Source organism: Centrocercus urophasianus, unplaced genomic scaffold (assembly GCF_019232065.1).
Source record: "Centrocercus urophasianus isolate 14NV4802_14NV808 unplaced genomic scaffold, USGS_Curo_1.0 seq_34, whole genome shotgun sequence".
NCBI lineage: Eukaryota > Metazoa > Chordata > Aves > Galliformes > Phasianidae > Centrocercus > Centrocercus urophasianus.
The window spans coordinates 4,453,842-4,473,578 of NW_024884911.1; the positions used below are offsets into that span (position 1 = coordinate 4,453,842).

General features: G+C 48.8%; 2 protein-coding genes across 4 annotated transcripts in view; both read left to right on the plus strand.

Annotated features, from left to right (window-relative positions):
• The first annotated feature begins 118 nt into the window (after positions 1 to 118).
• On the plus strand, positions 119 to 11,993 carry AIF1L (allograft inflammatory factor 1 like). Its single transcript, XM_042830555.1, has 5 exons — positions 119 to 199; positions 4,084 to 4,150; positions 7,329 to 7,370; positions 8,489 to 8,651; positions 10,020 to 11,993. Exons 1-5 carry the CDS (start codon positions 122 to 124, stop codon positions 10,105 to 10,107), a joined length of 438 nt encoding a protein of 145 aa, XP_042686489.1. The 5' UTR covers positions 119 to 121; the 3' UTR covers positions 10,108 to 11,993.
• Positions 11,994 to 12,092: 99 nt separating this feature from the next.
• Positions 12,093 to 19,737, plus strand: part of NUP214 (nucleoporin 214) — a 41,144-nt gene continuing 33,499 nt past the window's right edge. For all 3 annotated transcript variants that reach the window (XM_042830552.1, XM_042830553.1, XM_042830554.1), the window contains exons 1-10: positions 12,093 to 12,724; positions 14,322 to 14,517; positions 15,098 to 15,249; positions 15,733 to 15,937; positions 16,542 to 16,612; positions 16,946 to 17,009; positions 17,722 to 17,825; positions 18,011 to 18,117; positions 18,507 to 18,573; positions 19,182 to 19,305. In XM_042830552.1, the coding sequence (XP_042686486.1) occupies positions 12,683 to 12,724; positions 14,322 to 14,517; positions 15,098 to 15,249; positions 15,733 to 15,937; positions 16,542 to 16,612; positions 16,946 to 17,009; positions 17,722 to 17,825; positions 18,011 to 18,117; positions 18,507 to 18,573; positions 19,182 to 19,305 (1,132 nt within the window). In that variant the 5' untranslated portion in view covers positions 12,093 to 12,682. The remainder of the gene's footprint in view (positions 12,725 to 14,321; positions 14,518 to 15,097; positions 15,250 to 15,732; positions 15,938 to 16,541; positions 16,613 to 16,945; positions 17,010 to 17,721; positions 17,826 to 18,010; positions 18,118 to 18,506; positions 18,574 to 19,181; positions 19,306 to 19,737) is intronic.

A 19,737-nucleotide genomic window follows, 5' to 3' on the forward strand; every position in this document is an offset into this window, starting at 1 on the left:
ACACCGGGCTCGCGTTCCCCGTGGAGCGGGGAAGGGGTTAACAGCGGGGGCGGGGGCCCTACAGCCCGGCCCGGCCCGCCCCTACTTAAGGCGGCGGCGGGGGACGGGGCGGCTCCGCGCGATGGCGGCTCCGCGACGGCCGAGCGGAGGGGGACCGCGGCGTGCCCCGCAGGATGGGCGGCTGGAGGAGATCAATAAGGTGCGGGCGGGGGGCTGCGGGAGGGTCGGGAGGAGGCAGGTGGAGCCGCTCCCAGCTGCCCCCGACTTGCGGCAGGTGTCCCCCCGGAGGAAATGGACGGAGCGGGGTGGGAGCGCTGCGTGCTGTGGTTCTCCTTCCCCTCTGTCTATGAGGTTGCCCTCCGAGCCGGCTGCTCTTCACCCATCCCATGGGTGCTCTGTGCTGCATGCTGTGAAGTTCCCTTTGGGAAAGCAGCCCAGCAGCCATGGGAGCTGTTGTTCCTCAATCTCCCCTCCCTGCATAAGGTGCTTTTAATTCCTCTCTTGGCTGTTCCGAAGAGCTGCTCCAAGGTTCTTAACTCTTTAATCACAGTGAGGGGAACGTGAAGTTGCTGAGTGATTCTCAGGCCTTGGGCAGTGGGAACGGAGCTCCTGGATCAGGGCAAAGTGTGCTGAGCTGTGTGCCCTGGGCAGCGGGCTCTGGTGGAGTCCCTTCCTTGAGCTGGGGGTTTGCCACACCTCTGCCTTGCCATGGCTTATGGTGTCCCTTCTGGCTGAGAGCCATTCTGAGGGTGAAAAGAAGGTTTTAACCTTGAAACAAGATCGCTTAGGGTCACTTTTAAGTGAGGCTGATGATGCCTTGCTGATGCAGGCAGTGCCTTCTTTGTGTTAGAGGTGGGGAAATCAGAGCTGCACCAGCTGGGAGCCCAGAGGCGGCAGTGGGCTTGCTTTGCTTTGCCCTTGTGTTAACTGGACAAGGAGAAGTGCTAGTGTGTTCCTCCCAGCAGGGCTGAGAGCTGAGGTGGAGGTTATGTAGGTCACTGGGGAGGGAATTAGGTGATTACAACCCAGGAGGTGCTGCAGGGTAATAGGAGCACTTGGCTAAAATAGAGCCTTTGTAACAGACTGCTTGAAGTGGGTGAGGTGCCCCAGCACAGGGGCAGGTGGTCTGCAAGCATTCCCATAGGGGATGCTGCCCACTTGGATTGGGAGGAAGGCTGCTGTGCCCATCACTGCAGTTCTGCTGCTTCAAGGCTGTCCTGCAGCCTGGTTTGGGGTGGGTGTAGGATCCTCCCGCACGCAGTATCTGTGGGGATGAGGTGCAGTGCAGTGCACACTGCAGAATAATGCCCAGGGCTGTGCCCTGGAAGCTTCTATTCCTCTCATGCAGGGCATAAGCTTCTAGTTCTCTCAAAGCAGCCATTGCTTCTGGCAGGCTGTTCCTCTTGGCGAGGTCTGGATGACAAAAAATGAAACAAGCTACATAACTTCCCTGTTCTTGTAGATGGGATCTACTTGTTTGTGTCCTTGCTGTCCTGTGTGTTGTCTTGGTGCTGGGAGAGGGGACTGGAGCAGCTGCCCTCAGACCCCAAGCAGTCACTGCAGAAAACCCCACAGGGATGCACTGGACTCTGCATGCTGGTGGTGGGGGCTGCTGTGAGCAGCCATGCAGAGGAACAGCTCCTGCATGGAGCACCCAGCTGCAGAGCTGGCTGACTGTGGCTGTAGTCAAGGAGGGGGCTTTCCAAGCCCCATCCCAGGGCTGCAGACCAGGAGAGTTACTCCTCATAGAAATGATTTCCACATTTCTATCGGGCGTAATCTCATTGTCTCATCCCAACAAACAGCTCCCACCCAGCCCTGTTTTCCTGGCTGATTTCTACCCCAGAGTTCTCACTCAGTTAAGGGTCTGGAGGCAGGCAGTGTCTGGAGTGCACACGTGCTGCTGAAAGCCAGCTGAGCCCAGCATTGGACTCTTCCTTCCAGCAGCTCTTCTCAACAGCTCCTCTGGGATCCCCTGCTGGCTGTTCCGTCTTCCTGGGAATGGCAATCACGTTATTCTGCCTTGTGCATCAAGGTGGCAAGCCTAATCCCAGCACAGATTAGTTGCAACCTGGTTTCACCTCCTAATGCTTTGGGCTGCGGGGAGCTCAGCCTGGTGGGGAGCAGGTGCCTGCTGCTCCAGGACAGGCACAAGCATCCATCAGCCCCTTTCCAGCTTCTGGAGGCAGGGAAACAGCCACAGGAGAGCCTGGCTTGCTGACTGGAGCCTTTCTGAGGAGTGAAGAAGGATCTGGCATCGCACAGATTGTTTTGCAAGTAGCTGAGATTTGTGTGGCTGGATTTCCTTACCTGGATATGTCTCTTTCTCCATGAAAGAGCAGGAGCTCGGGAGTGGCTGGGCTTATTTTTAAGCAGTTCTTATTAATAGAACAAGCCCCCTAAAATGGGCATGTTAGCAAAGGGCTCTGGGAGGAACTTCGGCTGCTTGGGCTGTGATTGAGTCACCGGCCCTGGGGACTGAATTCCCGTGCACTGTTGTGAGCTCTGGCCTTATCAGTGTGGTGGGGCAGCTTGTATACAATATGCTGGCTGGAATGCCTTTGAACTATACTGCTCCCTTTGAGCTGGAACAGCTGAAGTTCCCCTGTGAGTGAAATGAATGGAGTCTGGGTGCCAGGTGTGCCTGGTGTCCCCCATCCTGCGCTGTACCTGCTGTGACACCTCAGGTGCATTTCCCTCAACCCACTGGGATGCAGTTGTCCTGCCTTCCCCTACTCTCCTCTCCTATCCCCTATTCTGCCCATGTGTGCAGCTCCTACAGGGCAGGAGGGAGCTGTGACCTGGTGATGCTCTGGCTCCATTTTGGTTCTCGGGGAGGTTTGGCAATGCCCTCTTGCAGAAGCTGTTCAGTGGGTAACACGACTCTGCTCTCCGGTGACTTCATTGGGCTGAACCCAGGTCTCAAAGCCCAATTGTCCCTTTGTGCTGGGCAGGCACATGATATCCCTGGGTAGAAAAAGCTGAAATCAATAAAAGCAAGTTGGCTGAAGAGAATGAAAGAAGGAACTGGGAACACTGCTATTCCCTACAGCTTTCAGCTTGAGCTGATGCCCACGGTGTGCAAGAGAGCCTGTGTCTCACGGGTTTAGTTACCAGGGTCCCTGCTGTCACTTTGGGAATCTGCAAGGTAGCAGAGACATCTGTCTGGGTTCACGGTGATGGTGTGATGCTGTCCCAGTACTACCAGCACTGGCTGCTACCTGTTGTCTCATAGGGACCACCCCATCCTGCCCTCATGGGTAACTGGTGAGTAACATGCACAGAGCAGGGAACAGCCTCAGCTCTCTCCACTCGAGCCTCTGGAGGAGTTCTGTGCTGGACGAGCAGTGCATGAGCTGTGCAGATGTTAATGACTTCTGCTCTGAAGAATGCAGTGTTGTTTCTGAACACAGATCGAGTCATTAAGTAGCTGGAGCGGGGCGGTGTGGGAGGGCAGGAGCAGGACCATGATGCTGATGGGGCACGGTGGTGGGGCCGGCAGGGCATGCTCTGCTCTGTGCTCTCAGGCACCTGGAACTTTCAGGGGTTGGGTTGGGATGAGCAACCAGAGCTGACCTGGGATTTCCCATCCACACTGAGCAGCGTAACAGGGAAAAATGAGTAGACAGATAAATGGAGCCCTGTTCCTACCCTCTCAATTCCTGCCCTCTTGGGTGCATGGTAGTCTGCAGGCTCTGCATGTTCTATCTGCTAGCCCCCAGTGTTGACCCAAGAGTTTAAACTCTGAGATGAGTGCTTTCAGCCAGGAACAGGAGTCCTTGTTCAGAATAGGATCCCAGTCCTTGTGCTGCGCATGCTTTGAGCAGAGATGCTGGGAGCTGAAATTTTGGATGAACATGAAGGAGTATGAGGGGTGTCGTGCAGGTGAGAAGTCAGAGGCACTGGAGGCAGTTAATGGCAAGGTACAGAGGGGTTAGACTAATTTTTAACCCTCCTGGCACAGTTGCTCAGATGTGGCTGTCTGAGAGCTGTGTAGGTCTGCTGGGCAGCACTGTGTGCAGGCATGCCCTCCAGGCTATTTTCCTTTCACTAACCTTGGGGTTACTCTTTTAACTGTTCCAGGAATTTCTCTGTGACCCAAAGTTCAGTGATGAGGAAGATCTGGAGGAGAAGCTGGCAGTGTTCAAAGGTGAGAACTGGTTTTCTTTTCTCCCATTTTGCTCTGAACAGATCCTTTTCTTCAGCCTGAGATTTTCTGCTGAGTAACAGAAGGGACTGAGCCGAGATGGAAACCTCCCCCGTATCACTGGGATGCAGTGAAGCTTCCTGGAGGTGCTGTTCCCACCAGAGTCCTTGTGCTTCCCCCACTTGCTCTCTCAGGGCAGGGCCATGTCACTATGCAGACATCCTGCCTGCAGGCGGCTGCTGCTGCACAACCTACGGCGTGGGAGAGCCCCCAGAGGAAAGCTGCTGCCTCAGTATTGAGTCAAGCTGGCTGCTGTCATGGACGAGGCAGTAGCTGGTGGGAGGACTTCTTCCCTGCATCCTGAATGAGCGTTTTTCTCCCTCAAAGTTTCTTCAGTCTGCTCTAGTTCTTTCCAAGGCATCAGTACTGGAACCAACAGCACTAATCCAGTCCTGCCCAAAGCGTGTCCAGGTCCATTTTCAGCAAGTGTGGGGCTTAGGTTTGGATGTCTGCTGGGCTCGGGGCTGGAAGAACAGCTCAAAAGCCTGGTTCTGCTGGGTGTCCTCTGGAGTTTGTACCCCTGAGTATGTCAAGGACAAAATCTGGCTGTTCTGAGTGCAGCCAGTTTGTTCCTAAGCAGTGGCTGAGGCAGTCATTTCCCCCACGGCCTCTGAGAAAACATGCCTTCTGTGTCAGTGCCCTCCAGGTTTGTCCTCAGGCTGGTTCCAGCCAATCCAAGCCTGACCTTCCTTCCATTTCAGGCATTGTCTGCTATTTCCTTGTGAATTTTGGCTAGAAATTCTAACATGGAGAAAGCAAAGCTGGCTGGAGTTTTGTCTTGCCCTGCTGGAACCTCCTGTGCTCTCCATCCTTTGTGTTGCCGTCTGGCTCTTTTGCTGTAAGATGGCTTCAGACCACATCCACCTGCTGCACTGTGGGCTCCTCCATGGACTGCACACAGAGATCTGCTCTGTGTGGGCTGCAGAGGGACTGCCTGCTCCATTGTGGGCTCTCAGCTGCTGTTGCACAGCTTTTTCCCTTTCTTAAATATACTCAGAGTGCAACCAGCATTACTGGCGACTCAGCTCTGGTCCAGCAATGTGTCCCTTATGGAGCTGGCTCTGATCTGATGAGATCTTCAGGAGGATGTGGCCCCTCTGGTACCAAAGCTTTACCGTGTAAACCCAACCAAGGCTGCAGCCCTACTGTGTTTTTCATTCACAACTGGGGCTCTTCAGGCATTACAGCCCTAGGTCATGAGCACAGAATTCCCTGTAACAGGAGCCCTTGGCATCTCCTCCTGCTGCCTCCTAAGTTTGCCTCTGTGGCTGTCCTGCTCTGCAACACCGCCTCCATCTCCTCCAACAATGGCTCATTGTGTGAGGGGGGAGCATTTCTCTGCAGTTCTTCTGCTCCCCTCCCCAGCAGGAGCCTTGGGAGCCTCTGCGCTCTGTAACTGCACTTGCACTTGGTGTTTGTGTAAATGAGGAGGAGGTACTGCAGGACAGCTTTGCCCCACCAAATCCCTGCAGCTGGGGTGAGAGGGGAAAAACAAATGTGTGAGCTGAGGCTTAACGCATGGTGATGTAAAGCTCCTCTGTTCTCCATGCCTTTGGCTCAGTGTCAGCTGAGGAGAAAGGAAAACATGTGCTGAGCACTGAGATTGCAGAGCAGGGGTTGTGTTCCCAAGCACTGACCCCTGCCTGTGGGTGACAGTTCATTTGCACAGGGCCATTGCTGGGGGCGCGTGGGGGGAGGGCACAAAGAGCTGCTTTGGCCCCCAGAACATGTGTGTGACAGCCCAGTTTCATCTAGAATGAGCTGCTTAGTGCTCAAAGAGAGGCGTGTGTTTCTGTCCGAAGCATACACTGCTTTGCTTAGCTCCTGTACTCCTATAGACCTGTTCTGCTGAGCTCATGACAGCAGTCCACCATGTGAAACTATGCCTAGCAGCTCCTCTGCCTCCTGCCTGGGGCTGCACACCAGCCTGGTTCACCCAGCACAAGTCCTGGGGCATTCTCCAATGTGTGAAATATCCCTGCTTCCCTTCGGCTCCCTAAATTAGCATGCTGCTTCTCAGTTCACGCTCATCTGCTTGCTGGTGTCCCTGGAACCAAGGCAAAGGGATTCTTCCTTTGGGGAGTGGAGCAGCCTGGGAGCTCTCAACTAATTTGAGTCCTCAGAGGCTCTTCTGGGGGCTGAGTGCTAACCGGAGGGCAGGTGGAGATCTTTCCAGCTGTGCATGGATGGATGATGGCAGCAGGCATCTTGCTCTTTCATTTAGCGGAATTGAGGTGATGAAGGCAAGGAGCCCTGCAGTGCAAGGAGCTGTAAGGTCTGAAAGATGGACAGATCCTTGCCTGAAAAGCTTACAGTCTAAATGGGCAACAACTAGCAAGGGAGAGGAGGGGTAAGAAACATAGGTGTGCCTCTGCAAAGATCAGAAGCAGCACAGGACTGAAATCCTCCTTTCCTGGCTTAGCTCAGTGCTGTTTTGTGGCATGCCAGCTTTCTTCCTGCAGAGCTGTCCAGGCTGCTGTCTGCAGGCTGCACTTCTCTGAGGACACTGGAGCTGCCTGATGTGGGGAAGTTTGACACCAGGCTGGAAGGGCAAGCAGCAGTTCCAGTGTCTCTGCTCCTAAGCATGATTTTGGCTTTGCCCTCTTCATGTGGTCCTTGAGCATCTCTGCTGGCAGGTGCTGCTCTGGAGAGCAGCATGGTGTCAGAGGGCCATGCAGTTTGTCCCTTGCTATTGCAGGAAACGACGTCACTTAATCCCCTCCTAATCCGATCAAGATTTGTCTTGGGAGTGCTCAGGGTTTTGCTTTTCTTGCTACTCCTTCTGGGAGGTTGTCCTGGAGCTTTGTTTTTTCTGGCTGGAAGCCTTTTGAGGCTACCCATGGCTAGCTGATACCTTGTTCTTGTGCCAGTGTTTTCTTCTAGCTCAAACAAAAGCGGCCATAATTAAAGAATGCTTAACTCTTGAGCGCTGGACTCGAGATAAGGGTGCTAAAACTGGGTCTTGAGATCATTTCCCTCTCTGACCTGCATCAGTCTATGCTCAAACCTCCTGTTTTAACTGCTCTAAGCAGGCACTGCTCCAAAGCCCTGCTGTCCCCTGCTCTGGGTCTCCCTGCCAGAGCAGCTCTGACCCATTAACTTGCTTTTATGTCTCTTCCAGAGAAGTACATGGAGTTTGACCTGAACAACCAAGGCGAGATTGGTGAGTGACACGAGGACATTACTGGGCTGGAAAAGCAGCAGCCTGCTGGGAGGGTGTCTGCTGCTGACTGCTGCTCCCCTCTGCAATTGTGATTCTGGGGAGGAAGATCATGGGCTGCTCTTGGGACGAGCCTTGCTCAGCTCCTGGAGCCCAGCTGGAGGCTTCCTGGCTCTGCAGGCTCTGCTCTTGGCTCTCTCAATCTTTTGCCTGTTTTGTGATCTCAGTTTTCTCAGTGCTGATCTCCTCCTAATGCTTTGTTTAGTGTCTCTGCTCTTAATGATTCATTCTGTTTCTCCATTCAGGCCTTTTTGTTTTCAATCCTCAGCATCTCCTGAGCAGGGAAGCTGCAGGGCTCGGGCTCTCCCTGGGCTTTGCCTGCCTGGAGGAGGAAGCTGTGTCAAACCACGAGCATTTGTGGTGTGGAGAAGCACTTGTTTGCTGGGGTGGAGGTGGAGGGAAGGAGAGGAAGTGGCTGTGTGGCTGAGCAAAGAGGGCCTTGGGGCTGGAAAGCAGAAGTAAAGTAAAGATGCAGGTTTTTCCATGTCTGGAGCAGACACCTGAGGGCAAGTGCTTGCATTTAACCCTTGCAGGAGGCTCCTTCCTGGCTCCCCTCCTCCATCAGCCCTTGAAATCAGCCCAGGGAGCTAGAGGAGCTTGGCCCTGCTGTGCTGCCCTTCCGGGTGGGAAGGGGCTGCAGGACTCTGGCCTGGTGAGAGCAATGGAAGGAAACGACCTGCAGTGCCAGGCAGGAGTGCTTGTTCCCAGAGCCTCTTTGTCTCCAGCTTTAACCTCAGTGTTGCTTTCTTCCCTCCGCATCCTTGTGATTCTTGGCACTGCTTTCTGAGCTCGATAGCGGTGTCCCTACGTGCCTCTTAAGCACTGTTCTTCTGCAACAGTATGTTTTTCTTTTATTCTCGAGCTGCATGAATAGGAAGTGCTGTTCCTTGCTGCCCATACAGCAATGGGGCTGCACTGAGGGCTTCTCTCTGCTTTCAGCTGACAGCTTCGTGCCATCAGCCCTAGTGAAGAGGTGAGCTGCGAGCTCCAGCCTGTGCCTCCAGGTTGGTCCGGGTGCAGTGTAGTTATCTTTCAATAGTGCTGATGCCTCACTCTTGCAGATTTGATGTCTGTCAAAAGGATGATGGAGAAGATGGGTGTTCCGAAGACCCATCTAGAGCTGAAGAAGATGATCTCTGAGGTGACCGGAGGGGTTAGCGAGACCATCTCCTACCAGGACTTCGTTAACGTGATGCTTGGCAAACGCTCTGCTGTACTTAAACTGTGAGTGCCATCCAGGAAGGGATGGGGGAGGTGCTGGGGGAGCTGGGAAGAGAAATTTCTCCTGCCTGGCAGAGCTGGAGCTGTGCCTGTTGGGTGGTGCGGGGAGAGAGGAGAACCCTTGTGCAACAGGAAGGAGGACGTGAGCAGCAAACGATGGTCTTGCTGGCTCCTATAACCCACAGAATGCTCCCTCCCTGCCTGATTTTTTTGAAACTTGAGCTGGTAGGTGGAGAGAAGACACCAGCTTGGGACGGCTGGCTTGTGCTGAGGGAGGTTTGCTGTGCTACCAGCTGCCAGCACTCGCCTCCCACGGCCTCCTCTGCCCTCTCAACAGGGCTCTCAAAGTCCTGCTGTAACAAATGGCTTCCCACCGCTCACTTGGCTCCCTCTGGTATCAGGGTGGGTTTTCTTGGCTCTGTCTCCACCCCATTGAAGCCTGTCTTTTCCTTTCTCAGCCACAGAGGCTGATCCTGCTTTTGTCTGCCCGCCATGAATAGGAGCCGCTCCTCTCCATGCCCCCTGCCCCTTTCTGAAAAGAGCTTTAAAAAGGCAGCCAGCTTTCTGGGCAGGTTGGGAGGAAGGACGTCTCTCTGAGCTGCTACATTCTTTTGGCAATCTCTTCTCTCCCCCTCAGTGCATATCAGGATGCTCCTTTTCCAAGCACACGCTCTTCTGACAACTCTGTTCCTCTCTTCATTGAAGCAGGCTGAGCCTGCTGCCAGCCCAATATCATCTATTCTTCCAACTTCGGCAGCTTTCACAGATGGGTCCCTTCTTTTGCTAACAAACAGATGCCCCATTGTGTGTTGAGCAGTGTTTAGAGCAGGAGCAGAAATGTAAAACTCGTCCCAAGAGCAGTGCACTCCTTTGATCCAGCCTGGCAGCTGGCATTCCCAGCGTAGCTGCAGTCCTTAGGGAGGAAGACAGCACTGGTTGTTGCAAAATGCTTGGGATTCTTCTAGCTACTGCCTTGCTCCTTGTATCTGTCCTATTTCTGGTTGTAATTGCTGTTGTTTGGCTTGACTTTTGAATGTTCTACTGGATGGTTATGCACAAGGTGGGCCAGGGATGGTGCTTAGGAGCACTTAGCATGCAGTGTGCACCCAGGGCATTTGGGAAGTGGCTAAGTAAAACGTGCTAATCCTCTGGGCTCTGAGAGGAAAACCAGCAGAGGCTTTGGGAACTCGCTTCCTGAAGCTGCTGGGAAAGCAAAGCTGCCGGCTCAGCTGGCAGCACTGCCCTCTGTTGGCTTCTGTCCTCTGTAATTATCAGATGGCCATTGCATAGAAGGTAAGATAATCCCAGTCTCAATGATGAGTGAAAATGCACCTGCTTTTTTTAATATGTATTATCTACTGTGTTTTTCAGGGTCATGATGTTTGAAGGAAAAGCCAATGAAAGCAACCCAAAACCTTCCGGTCCACCTCCGGAGAGAGATATAGCCAGCCTCCCTTGAAGAGAACAGGCTGGAAAATTGGCACTGTTTGCTTTGCTGGTCTGTAACGGAGGTTACCTGTGCTTTGTTACTCTTTACTGTGAACAGTCCTAGTTTTCAACTAACCTGCCTTAGAGGAACAGCAAGGGAAGCTGGTAACCCCAGCTCGCATCTTTCTGCAGTATCCCCTAGCTAACTTGATTTCCTAGACAGAAGCTGTAGCACCAAGTATAATGTGAGACCAAAAAAAAGTCCTGTGATCTTAACTCTTTCCCCTGCCCTTCTTGATGATGTCCTGATGGATTCAGAGCTGTGCTTGTCACAGCAGGTTCCTGAAGAGACTTGCTATCAGATAGCAGCTTCATGGGTGCAAATAAGTGCCTTCTGTTCTGTCCTATGCTTCCTGACCGGAGTCTAGACCCTAGTCCTGGATCTGTGTCCTCCTCAGCTCCAGGAGCAAGTTCTACACAATCAGCATGGGATGTCCCTGATGTGCCTGTGTTCTCTACTTTTGGAAGACCTTTGTCAGCTGCTGAGGCTGCGATGTTGTAAGGGAACACTTCTCATTGAATTTAGCAGCTAAAGGACATTCATTGGGCTTCACCTTGAACAAAGTGCTTATCACAGGTGTTCACGTTTTCAGAAGTCACTGCCTGAAGTCCCCACCTCCCTCAAAGGCAGTAGGGCCACGGTGCCCTTCTGTTCTCAGGCCAATTTTCTGGGTCCTTCCTCTGTGGTTTGCCTTAGGGACAGGATCAGAGCTAACCTGTCAGCAGGAACATGCTCTGTGAGTAACCATGCAGACAGTGTCCTGCTAGCTCCTACTAGAAATGAGATTAGAAATTGTGTCCATTGTATTAATGGCTGGCTACAAGGCAAAGGCAAGAACTCACTATGGGAGCTGTGAACAAAATGCAGACAAACTCAGGGCTGTCTCTGCAACCCTGATGCATAAATCCAACTGAGCCATGACTACAGGAATAAGTTCTGCAAAGTCTGTTTCATCTGAGGAAAAGCCACTGGTGCATTGCTCTTTTTAGCTTTAGGTCCTTCCCCCTGCCCCTTCCTGGTTTAGGGTTTGTTCTGCTTTTCTCGGCCTATGAGACTTGTTGATCAACCGTAGCAAAAGAGGCAAGCAGAGAGTCACAGAGCTAATCTGCAAAAGGCCAAGCTGCAGTCCTGTTCTCGGAAGGGAGAAGTCTGACACCAGCAAGTGGGGATGATTAAAGCGACTTTATGATCCTCTTTCTGATAAAACTACTTGGATCAGACCAGGAGCATAATTGCTGAACAACTTCACTGTCCAAGTGTAGAAACAGGCCTGCTGTTATGCCTTTGCAGCCCGTCAGGAACGCTTTGGAGGAAATTAGAAGGAAGCTAGAGGTGCCCAAACTGTGAGCCCTGTGAGCTTTTCCAAACCAGCTGTGGATGAAGATCTTTCTTCATGCAGCTGCTTTCTTTGACTTTGCAGACTGCTCTGTATGTGTTTCAGCTTGGTCCTGTGGGACTACCAGACACACTTCCCTGATGTATAAACCCCAAAGCTTACCCACTAATGATGACTGTGTGGACTAAGTGCAGGGACTGTGCTGCCCACACTCTGGTTACTGCAGTGAATCTTGCTCTTCGCACAACTTCTGGAATCCAGATGTTTGCTCTTTGCCCTTTCCCCGTTTTTCTTAAATGTTCTTGGCAGCTTTGAACTTTTTAAAATCGGTTGAATAGTTTTTAAAGGAAAACACAGATGATTAACTTGCCTAGGCTTATTGTTCCTGCCAAAGGCTGCACTTTTAAAGAAAAAACATTCTCACTACTGTCCGCATGATAACCAAAACTGTAATGGAGAGAAAAATTGTAAGAGCAGCACCAGTCTCCTTTAAAGACTGAAAATAAATCTCCTGAAGCCACGCCGTGTCAGTGTGTTTAGTTCAGTTTTTCCGAAGTTTGGTCCAAATGATTGGTTGCAGATTAGCTGAGCTGTTTTCCATGTTGGTTAATATAAACCCCTCCAGCAGATCCCAGAGGTGGGTTTGGACTGATTTTTATCACTAAGAACTGACCCAGTGCCTCTGAGTTCACGTTACAAAATACAGAGGGCACCACCTGAAAGCCAGCCTGACCTTCTATAAAGAAAACAGGTGGCAGTGCTTGTTCCAATGAGTGTTTATGGGGAGCAGACACGTGCAGCTCTTTCCCTGTGAGATTACTTTTTCATCCTCTCTGCTCTTAAAGCAATTGCCTGAGGTTATCTGATGTGGGTTATCAAAATGGAGAGCGGTTCTTCCTGGGGCAGCAAAGCCAACCGGCGCTGTGCTGTAGGAGAAGCAGCCGAGGCATTCCCCAGCTTCGTGACGCAAGGAATAAAGGCTTTATTAAACTGCGAGGGCGGGCTCGGCGCCAAGATCGGCACACACTACGCCCGGTGGAGGACTGCGGGGCACTTCCGGTCGCCACCGACCATAGAGAGGCTGTGTCTAGAGCGGCCCCGACGGAAGCGGAAGTGAGCGCAGCGTCGCGCGGGGCTCCTCGGTGGTGTGCGGAGTTCCGCGATTGTGCGCTGTTGTGAGGGCGGGTCCGCGGCTGCGGCACTGCCAGCATGGGGGAGGATGGAGACTTGGTCCCCGAGCGGGAGATGAAGGTGGGTTCGGCTCTGAGGGGGTGGCAGACCGGCGGGCTCGGGCTTTGGTACTCGTGGGTCGACCCCGGCCGTGAGGAGGGTGACAGAGCCTGTGGGGCTGTGAGGGCCCTTAGCGGAGCGCGGTTCTGGCTGTTTGGTATGGGCTGTGAGGGTGGTAGGCCGGGGGGGGTTTGGTCACTGGGGCCTAACAGGCTGGGGAGGGGGCTGTGTGTGGTTCGTGGTGTTGGGGGGGTTGTTGGGGATCCTCTGCACGGTTTGGGGTGCGTTTGAGTGCTTCTCGGCAGCGTCTGGACAAGGCTGTGGAGTGGAAGAGGGATGGATTGGCTCGGGGCGCAGTGGAGAGGTGTCCTGGTAAAGTTGGAGTATGTGGGGAGGCTTTAGGCTCCATATGTTTTCTTGAAACACTGGGAGAGCTGGAGGGAGGGGTATAAGGAGCTCACCTAGACAGAGGAGTGATACATTTTGGAGCCCTCCTGGCTGTGAGCCTTGTTTTGGGGAGCACATGCTTGAGAGAACAACAGACCTGAGCAGGTGTGGTTGTTTACCTGGTGTAGGTTTACCTGGTTGTTACCTGGTGTTGGGAACCTGCTTTGGCAGGGGGGATTGGACTCGATGATCTCTGGAGGTCCCTTCCAACCCCTACAATTCTGTGATTCTGTGTTTGCTGTCAGTTGGAGTCTTGTTGCGTGCTGCCAGCCAGGCCCACCCGTGTGGTTCCAGAGCGTTGCTGTGAGGCTGTGTGAGCAGAACAAGGCTGTCAGCACACGTTCCTCCAGCCCTCTGAGTCTCTGTGCACAGATACTTTCAAAACTAAAGATTTGGGTTGTTTGTTTTGCAGAAGATTCTGAGTTCCTGCAGTTCCTCAGATTGCAGAAATGCAGTTTTTCTGTGCTTTGGCGAAAAGAAATAAGAATCACGTGCTTGGTTTGAGTTAACGATGTTAAGTACAGTGCTGTGGTCAGTGGTTAGAGAAGAGATGCTCATTCTTGATGTAAGCACAGTTTTGCATTAGTAATAGTGCAGGTACTGTTTCTAAAGCCATGTTTTTACAGTTGTATTTCTCACCTTCTCTTTTCTATTTTTTCTCACCTTCTCTTCTTTTTCTCCTTTTACATAAAGACAGTATAAGTTATGAGATGAGTGAGTGCACAAAATAAGTCTGTACTGAGTAATTGCTGGTGGTGGGTGGAAGAACTGTATCTGTTCTGTGTATGATAAACTACAGTAGCTAGCAAAGATGAGCCAAGTAGTTGTGTGTTTTGTAACTTTTAGGCAACAAGGTTTTTTGTTCCTTTCTCTTTCTTCTCCCTGTTTCAGGTGTGTTTCTGAGAGGAGTTAAATGTCTGAAACAGATTCAGCTCCTACAAGTTTTATGAAAGCAGGCTGCTGTGTAGAACAGAGCTTCAACCAGTGCTTCCAATAACAGCAAAGCTGTGATCTCAGTCTTTTTTTTTTTTGTAGGCAGAACAGAAAATGTGATAAAATGTCCAGCAATAGCATGAGTATGGGAGAGACTTTTCAGCTGAAGCTGAAACCGAAGTAAGCCATTTATGTTCACTAGCATACATAAAGCTACTTTTGAACTCTCTTCCAACAGGATTTTCAGTTCAGAGCTCTGAAGAAGGTCCGCATCTTTGATCCTCCTGATGATCTTCCCAAAGAGCGGTGCAGCCTCCTTGTAGTGTCTAACAAATACGGCCTGGTCTTTGCTGGTGGAGGAAGCAGCCTGCAGATCTTCCACACTAGAGATCTTCTCATGCAAAATCAGCTTGGAGAAGATCCCAATAGCATTGGTAAGACACATTTATATATGTCCTGGTCTTTGTATGTGCTGTTAGAGACCTGTCTCTAACCACGAAACTACGTGTATATCTGAGATGTTTGTGACAGGAGAGAGGGCAGGGTTCTCATCCCAAATAAGCTTGGACTTGGACTGTCCTACAGGAGAGGAAGTGATGGCTTTCTGCCACCTCACTACCTAAGTGCATTTAATGGCAAAAAAAACTTGTTGGCAATAAAAACTGCTTGGTTTTCATTCTCATGTTGTCACTGGTAACGGTGCTACTTGAAGTATCCCTGTGTATGTACCACGAGTAAAACCTGGAAAGTGTCCACTTATTTTTCCTCCATGCTACAGAGGAATGAAAGTGCCATTTTCTCTTATAAAAAATTTGAGACTTTTAAGACTATATTGCTAGTGATGAAGGGCTTTGCTTTCACTCAGTGAATTTTTCTACATCCATTCTGATAGCTACTGTTTATAATACTGTATGCTTAATGTCTTTTGCATAAACTTCTAACTTCATTGTTTTAAAAATTTTTGCTGTTTAAATCCATACTTCATCCTCTCCTCCTCATCTTTTGTCTTTTAAGTGGAGAATGTCCAAAGTACTTCAGTTCCCATGAAGTTTCCAGTGCAGCACTTGGCTCTCAGCTGTGATAATCTCACCTTGTCTGTCTGTATGATGTCCAGTGACATTGGTTCCTTCATTGGCTTTTTTGATGTCCGTACACTCTTTAATCAGGTAAGCTGTACACACACACAAAGTGTTTTGTTTTACTTCCCTAAACTACATCAGGGGGATTGTCATGCCTTGAGTGGTGTTTTCTGCCCCTGTGGGAGTTATCTTGTAAAGAAGTTTTTTATTAAACTCAAAATCTGCTTCTTAGCATTATAGAATGGTTTGGGTTAGGAGGAATGTTAAAAATCATCTAGTTCCAGCCTTACACTAGAGCAGGCTCCTCCAGGCCCCATCAGCTTGGCCTTGAACACTTCAAGGTGCATCCAACACTTCTCTTGTCAACCTGTTCCAATGCCTTACCAACCTCTAGGTAAATAATTTCCTCCTAATATCTGATCTAAATCTACCCTCTTTAGTTTAAAGCCTCACTTATTTCTGTCAGCTGTTAATTTATAGGTAAGCCAAAACTGGTTTGGATTATGACTTTATGAGAAATGTGTTTTGAGCTCAGCATGGACTGTCTCAAACGTTTTCCTTTCCTAAAAGGCAAAACAGCAGAAGCGTATGTTTGCTTATCACAAGCTGGCCAAGGACTCAGGAAGTGCAGCAATGGTCAATGACCTGAAGTGGAACCCTGCTAGTCCCACCATGGTGGCTGTCTGTCTGTCCGATGGCAGCATCTCTGTCCTGCAGGTCACAGACTCTGTGAAAGTGTATGCCACATTGCCTCCCTCAGTGGCTGTTACCTCTGGTGAGTTTGGGGTAAGGTGATGTTGGATAATTAAGGACAGAAGGGGAAACACAAGTGGAAGAAGACAAGCTTTGTGTCTCAGGAAGAAGGTTCTTAAAAAATTAAAACAGGTCATGAACAGAAGGGTTTAAACTCCCTAAGACTATGGAAAAAAACTGCTAATATAATCACACTGATAATTACCCCTGACTGTATTCCTCTCTCCCAAATTTAGCACAATGGTGCATCTTTCTGACTGCTCTAATATAATTCTTAGGCCTCTGGCTGTGATTTTAACTTGTCCCCATATATTTGAGTCAACTGAAGTGTATGTTTGAAATGTAACTGGATATATTCCACTATAGGGCAATATAAAGCTGTACAGAGGGACATGGGAGTGAAGTTTAAACTTGTTTGCAGCTTAGTTAGTGTGAGGATTAAGAATTTCAGCTCTTCTGTCAGTCTGTAATCTAAAAGGCAAGACTGTGATATTCACAGGAGTTGTATTCAGATTCAAAGGGTTTTGCAGAGGAAAAAAAAGCAGCTTTAATTTATTGGTCCTGCTTTATGGGACCTTGTAACTCTACACTTCCTTAATGCTGATGAAGCTCTCTTTTCTGTTTAGTGTGTTGGAGCCCAAAGGGAAAACAACTGGCTGTGGGGAGGCAAAATGGCACTGTGGTGCAGTATCTGCCTGTAAGTGTTGTTGCCATTAAGACACCTGCTTGCTAGTTTGCAATGTGCTTTGATTTTTTTTGCATTTCAGTTACAGAATTTGAGTTGGGTGGCGTGTAGTGAGCCGTGCCCAAGCACTTCAGCAATATGAAAGTATCTTAGACCAGTGCTGGGTTTAGTTTAAGGTGTGCACCTGCCACTTAAATGTAGTGACTTCATCGTGGCATGTGATGAGTGTTAACAAGAGAGCGAGTCACTACAAAACAATTCTTTGCAGTTTCTCCAAAGCTTACAGTTTAGTTGGTTTGGTGGTTTTTTTTTTTTCTTAGTACTTAAAAGGATTTTTATTTGCAGAATCTGCAAGAGAAGAAGGTAATCCCTTATCCTCCCTTTTATCAGGCAGACAATCCTGTTAAAGGTAAATCTTTCTGTTTATTTTTAACTTGCTTCCTCCTTTAAAATATTTCTACTCATTCATCCACTGTTATTGTTAGTTACATCCTGTAGCCTGCTTACATAATGACAGTATCATTTTTTTAATCATTTGGGAGAAGAGTTACGTGTTTTATCCCTGGGTCACATAGGAAAACTAACTGTAGGCCAGAGTGTTGATCTGTTTCTAAAATGTTGTAAATACACATCTGAAATATTAGTTTTGTGCTTACTGATGTGATAATACTGTGACAGCAATCTGCCTTCAACACAGAGATTTCTGGATATTAATCCACTGTATTTCTTGGTGTGGGCTTCATCTCTTCATTATGATTCTGTTACTGCTTTGACATTTGATTGTTCAGAAAGCAGAAACCCTCCATTTGGGTGTGCCAGACTGTCATCCATTTTTAGAAACACTTGGTGCTGTTTGGCCTGCGTTGTCAGCAGGCAAATCAAACATTTGCTTTGGTTTTGTATTTGGAACTTCTGGGAAATAAATAGTTTTCCTGCTAGTATGACTGATGCTGTGCAGACAGATCATTACAGTTCTTCATCTTTGTAGTTTAGCAGTTAGTGATTCCTTATCTGCTAGCAGTGTCACATTACTTGTGTGTTTTGTGCACAGTTAAAATTGCCCTACAAGAAAGTATTTTGAAGTGTATCTGACTTGAGGTATTTGTTTCCTTCTCTTTTAGTTTTGGATGTGCTGTGGATTGGCACATATGTCTTTGCTATTGTGTATGCAGCTGCTGATGGGACACTGGAAACTCCTCCAGAAGTGGTTGTAGCACTGTTGCCTGTGAGTTACCAACAAGCCACAGCTACAGAGAAGTTTCTTGCTTGTTCTTTATCGGTTTATGACAGTGGCAACCTGCTTTTATTGTGGATGTCATTTGGAATTTGAGTTTACTGTAGCTCCATGAAGTCATATTTATGTTATTAATTTCTGTGTTGGGCAGTAAATTGTTAATGTTGGTCTTGCAGAAAAAGGAAGAGAAGCGACCAGAAAAGTTTGTGAATTTCATGGAACCTTGTTATGGAAGCTGTGCTGAAAGGCAACATCATTACTACCTCAACTATGTTGAGGAATGGTGGGTTGTGAGAATCATGACAAAGCTTTGCCCTTGTGCATGTCTGAGCAGTCTGTGCTTCTTGTAGTATTTCTCCCTCCTGTAAACTACGTAAGACCTGAACATGAGCCAAATGAAGTTGCCACTTTGAAAATGCTTTATGAAAGCATGGCTAGTTTCTCCTTTGTTTTCATGACAATGTACGCTGACTAATTTTAAAGGAAAAAAAGGCAAACATTGTACAGAGATGGAGCCAATGGTGTTTCCTTCGTCTTGGGAGGAATAGTCTGCTTCATACTGTTGTAACTTCTTTGTTAATTATGAATTTGGATAGATGATAATGATTTGCAGGGCTAAACCTTGCATGGATTGTCACACGTGTCATAACCTACTGGTGTCCATCCTTACAGGGATCTAATTCTGGCAGCTTCGGCCGCTTCCACAGAAGTCAGCATTCTTGCCAGGCAAGGAGATCAGGTAAGGCTTTTCTTCCTGCTGCATTTATGTATATGTACCTCCTTTTTCTTGAAAATGTAAGCAAGTAAAACTTCTGTAAGTTAGATAATTGCAACATGACAGCATGGTATGCTTTTAAGAAGCAAACCAAACAGACAAACACCAAAACCAATCAAACAAAATCCAAAGCGTTCAGGTCGTGCAAAAGATGAAGACAAATGTAAACTTTAGAAGAAGAGATCTGAATGACACAAAGGATAAACAGAAAGACTGTACGTTGTGAACCGAGTACCACAAGTCCATTTTTCATGATTTACTTAGTCTAAAAATGTGGTCAAATTCACTGTAATAAAAAGTGGCTCATGGTCATCAGTTGAAGTAGAACATGAAGTGCATCTGCCCTTGAGTCTGAGTTCAGATCTGACACACAGTGCCATGGAAGAAATGACAGCCAGTTCTCTTCTGTTTATTTATCTGACAAGTTCAGGTAGATGCTCTCCAGACTTTTTGCAGTCTGATCTTTTAGTTGTACTACACTAACGTATTGAAGAAGGCTGAACAGAGGAAAATAGCCAGAATAATAATTTAGGTGTTGGGTTTTTTGGTTTTTTTTTTGTTTTTTTTTTCAGAACTGGGAATCGTGGATTTTGGAGGACTCCAGCAGAGCAGAACTTCCTGTGACAGATAAAAGTGATGATACTTTGCCTGTTGGTGTTGCTGTAGACTACACCAATAACATGCCTATCCCGATCAGTAAGTCTTGTTAGTCTTCTAAAGTAGCCCAATAGTAGCAGTATATGAGATACTCTTGAGAAGCAGTCCAGTGCTTTAGGGGCCTGGCAGATTATTCTGAAAGTGGGACTGATACATTATCAGTCCTACAGTTTTATAGGAAGTCCACAGCACACCTACATCTCTGTAAGGATTCAGATATTAGATGCAGTTCTTCCTGAAAGCTTGCAGCAGGCTGGGATGCTGCAGTAACAGCTTTGGAAGGGAAAGCATCTCATTTAGGTTTGCATTTCACAGAACTGGGGTAATAATGAGCTTAAGAGTCATATTCTATTAGGAATTTCACACTGCCTATGTGGTTTTCATGATGCTTGTAGCTTCTGTCATTTTGTAGAACTTTTTATTAAGTATGTTTGCAGTGGTCTAAAGGGGAAATAAAGGATTGGTTACAAA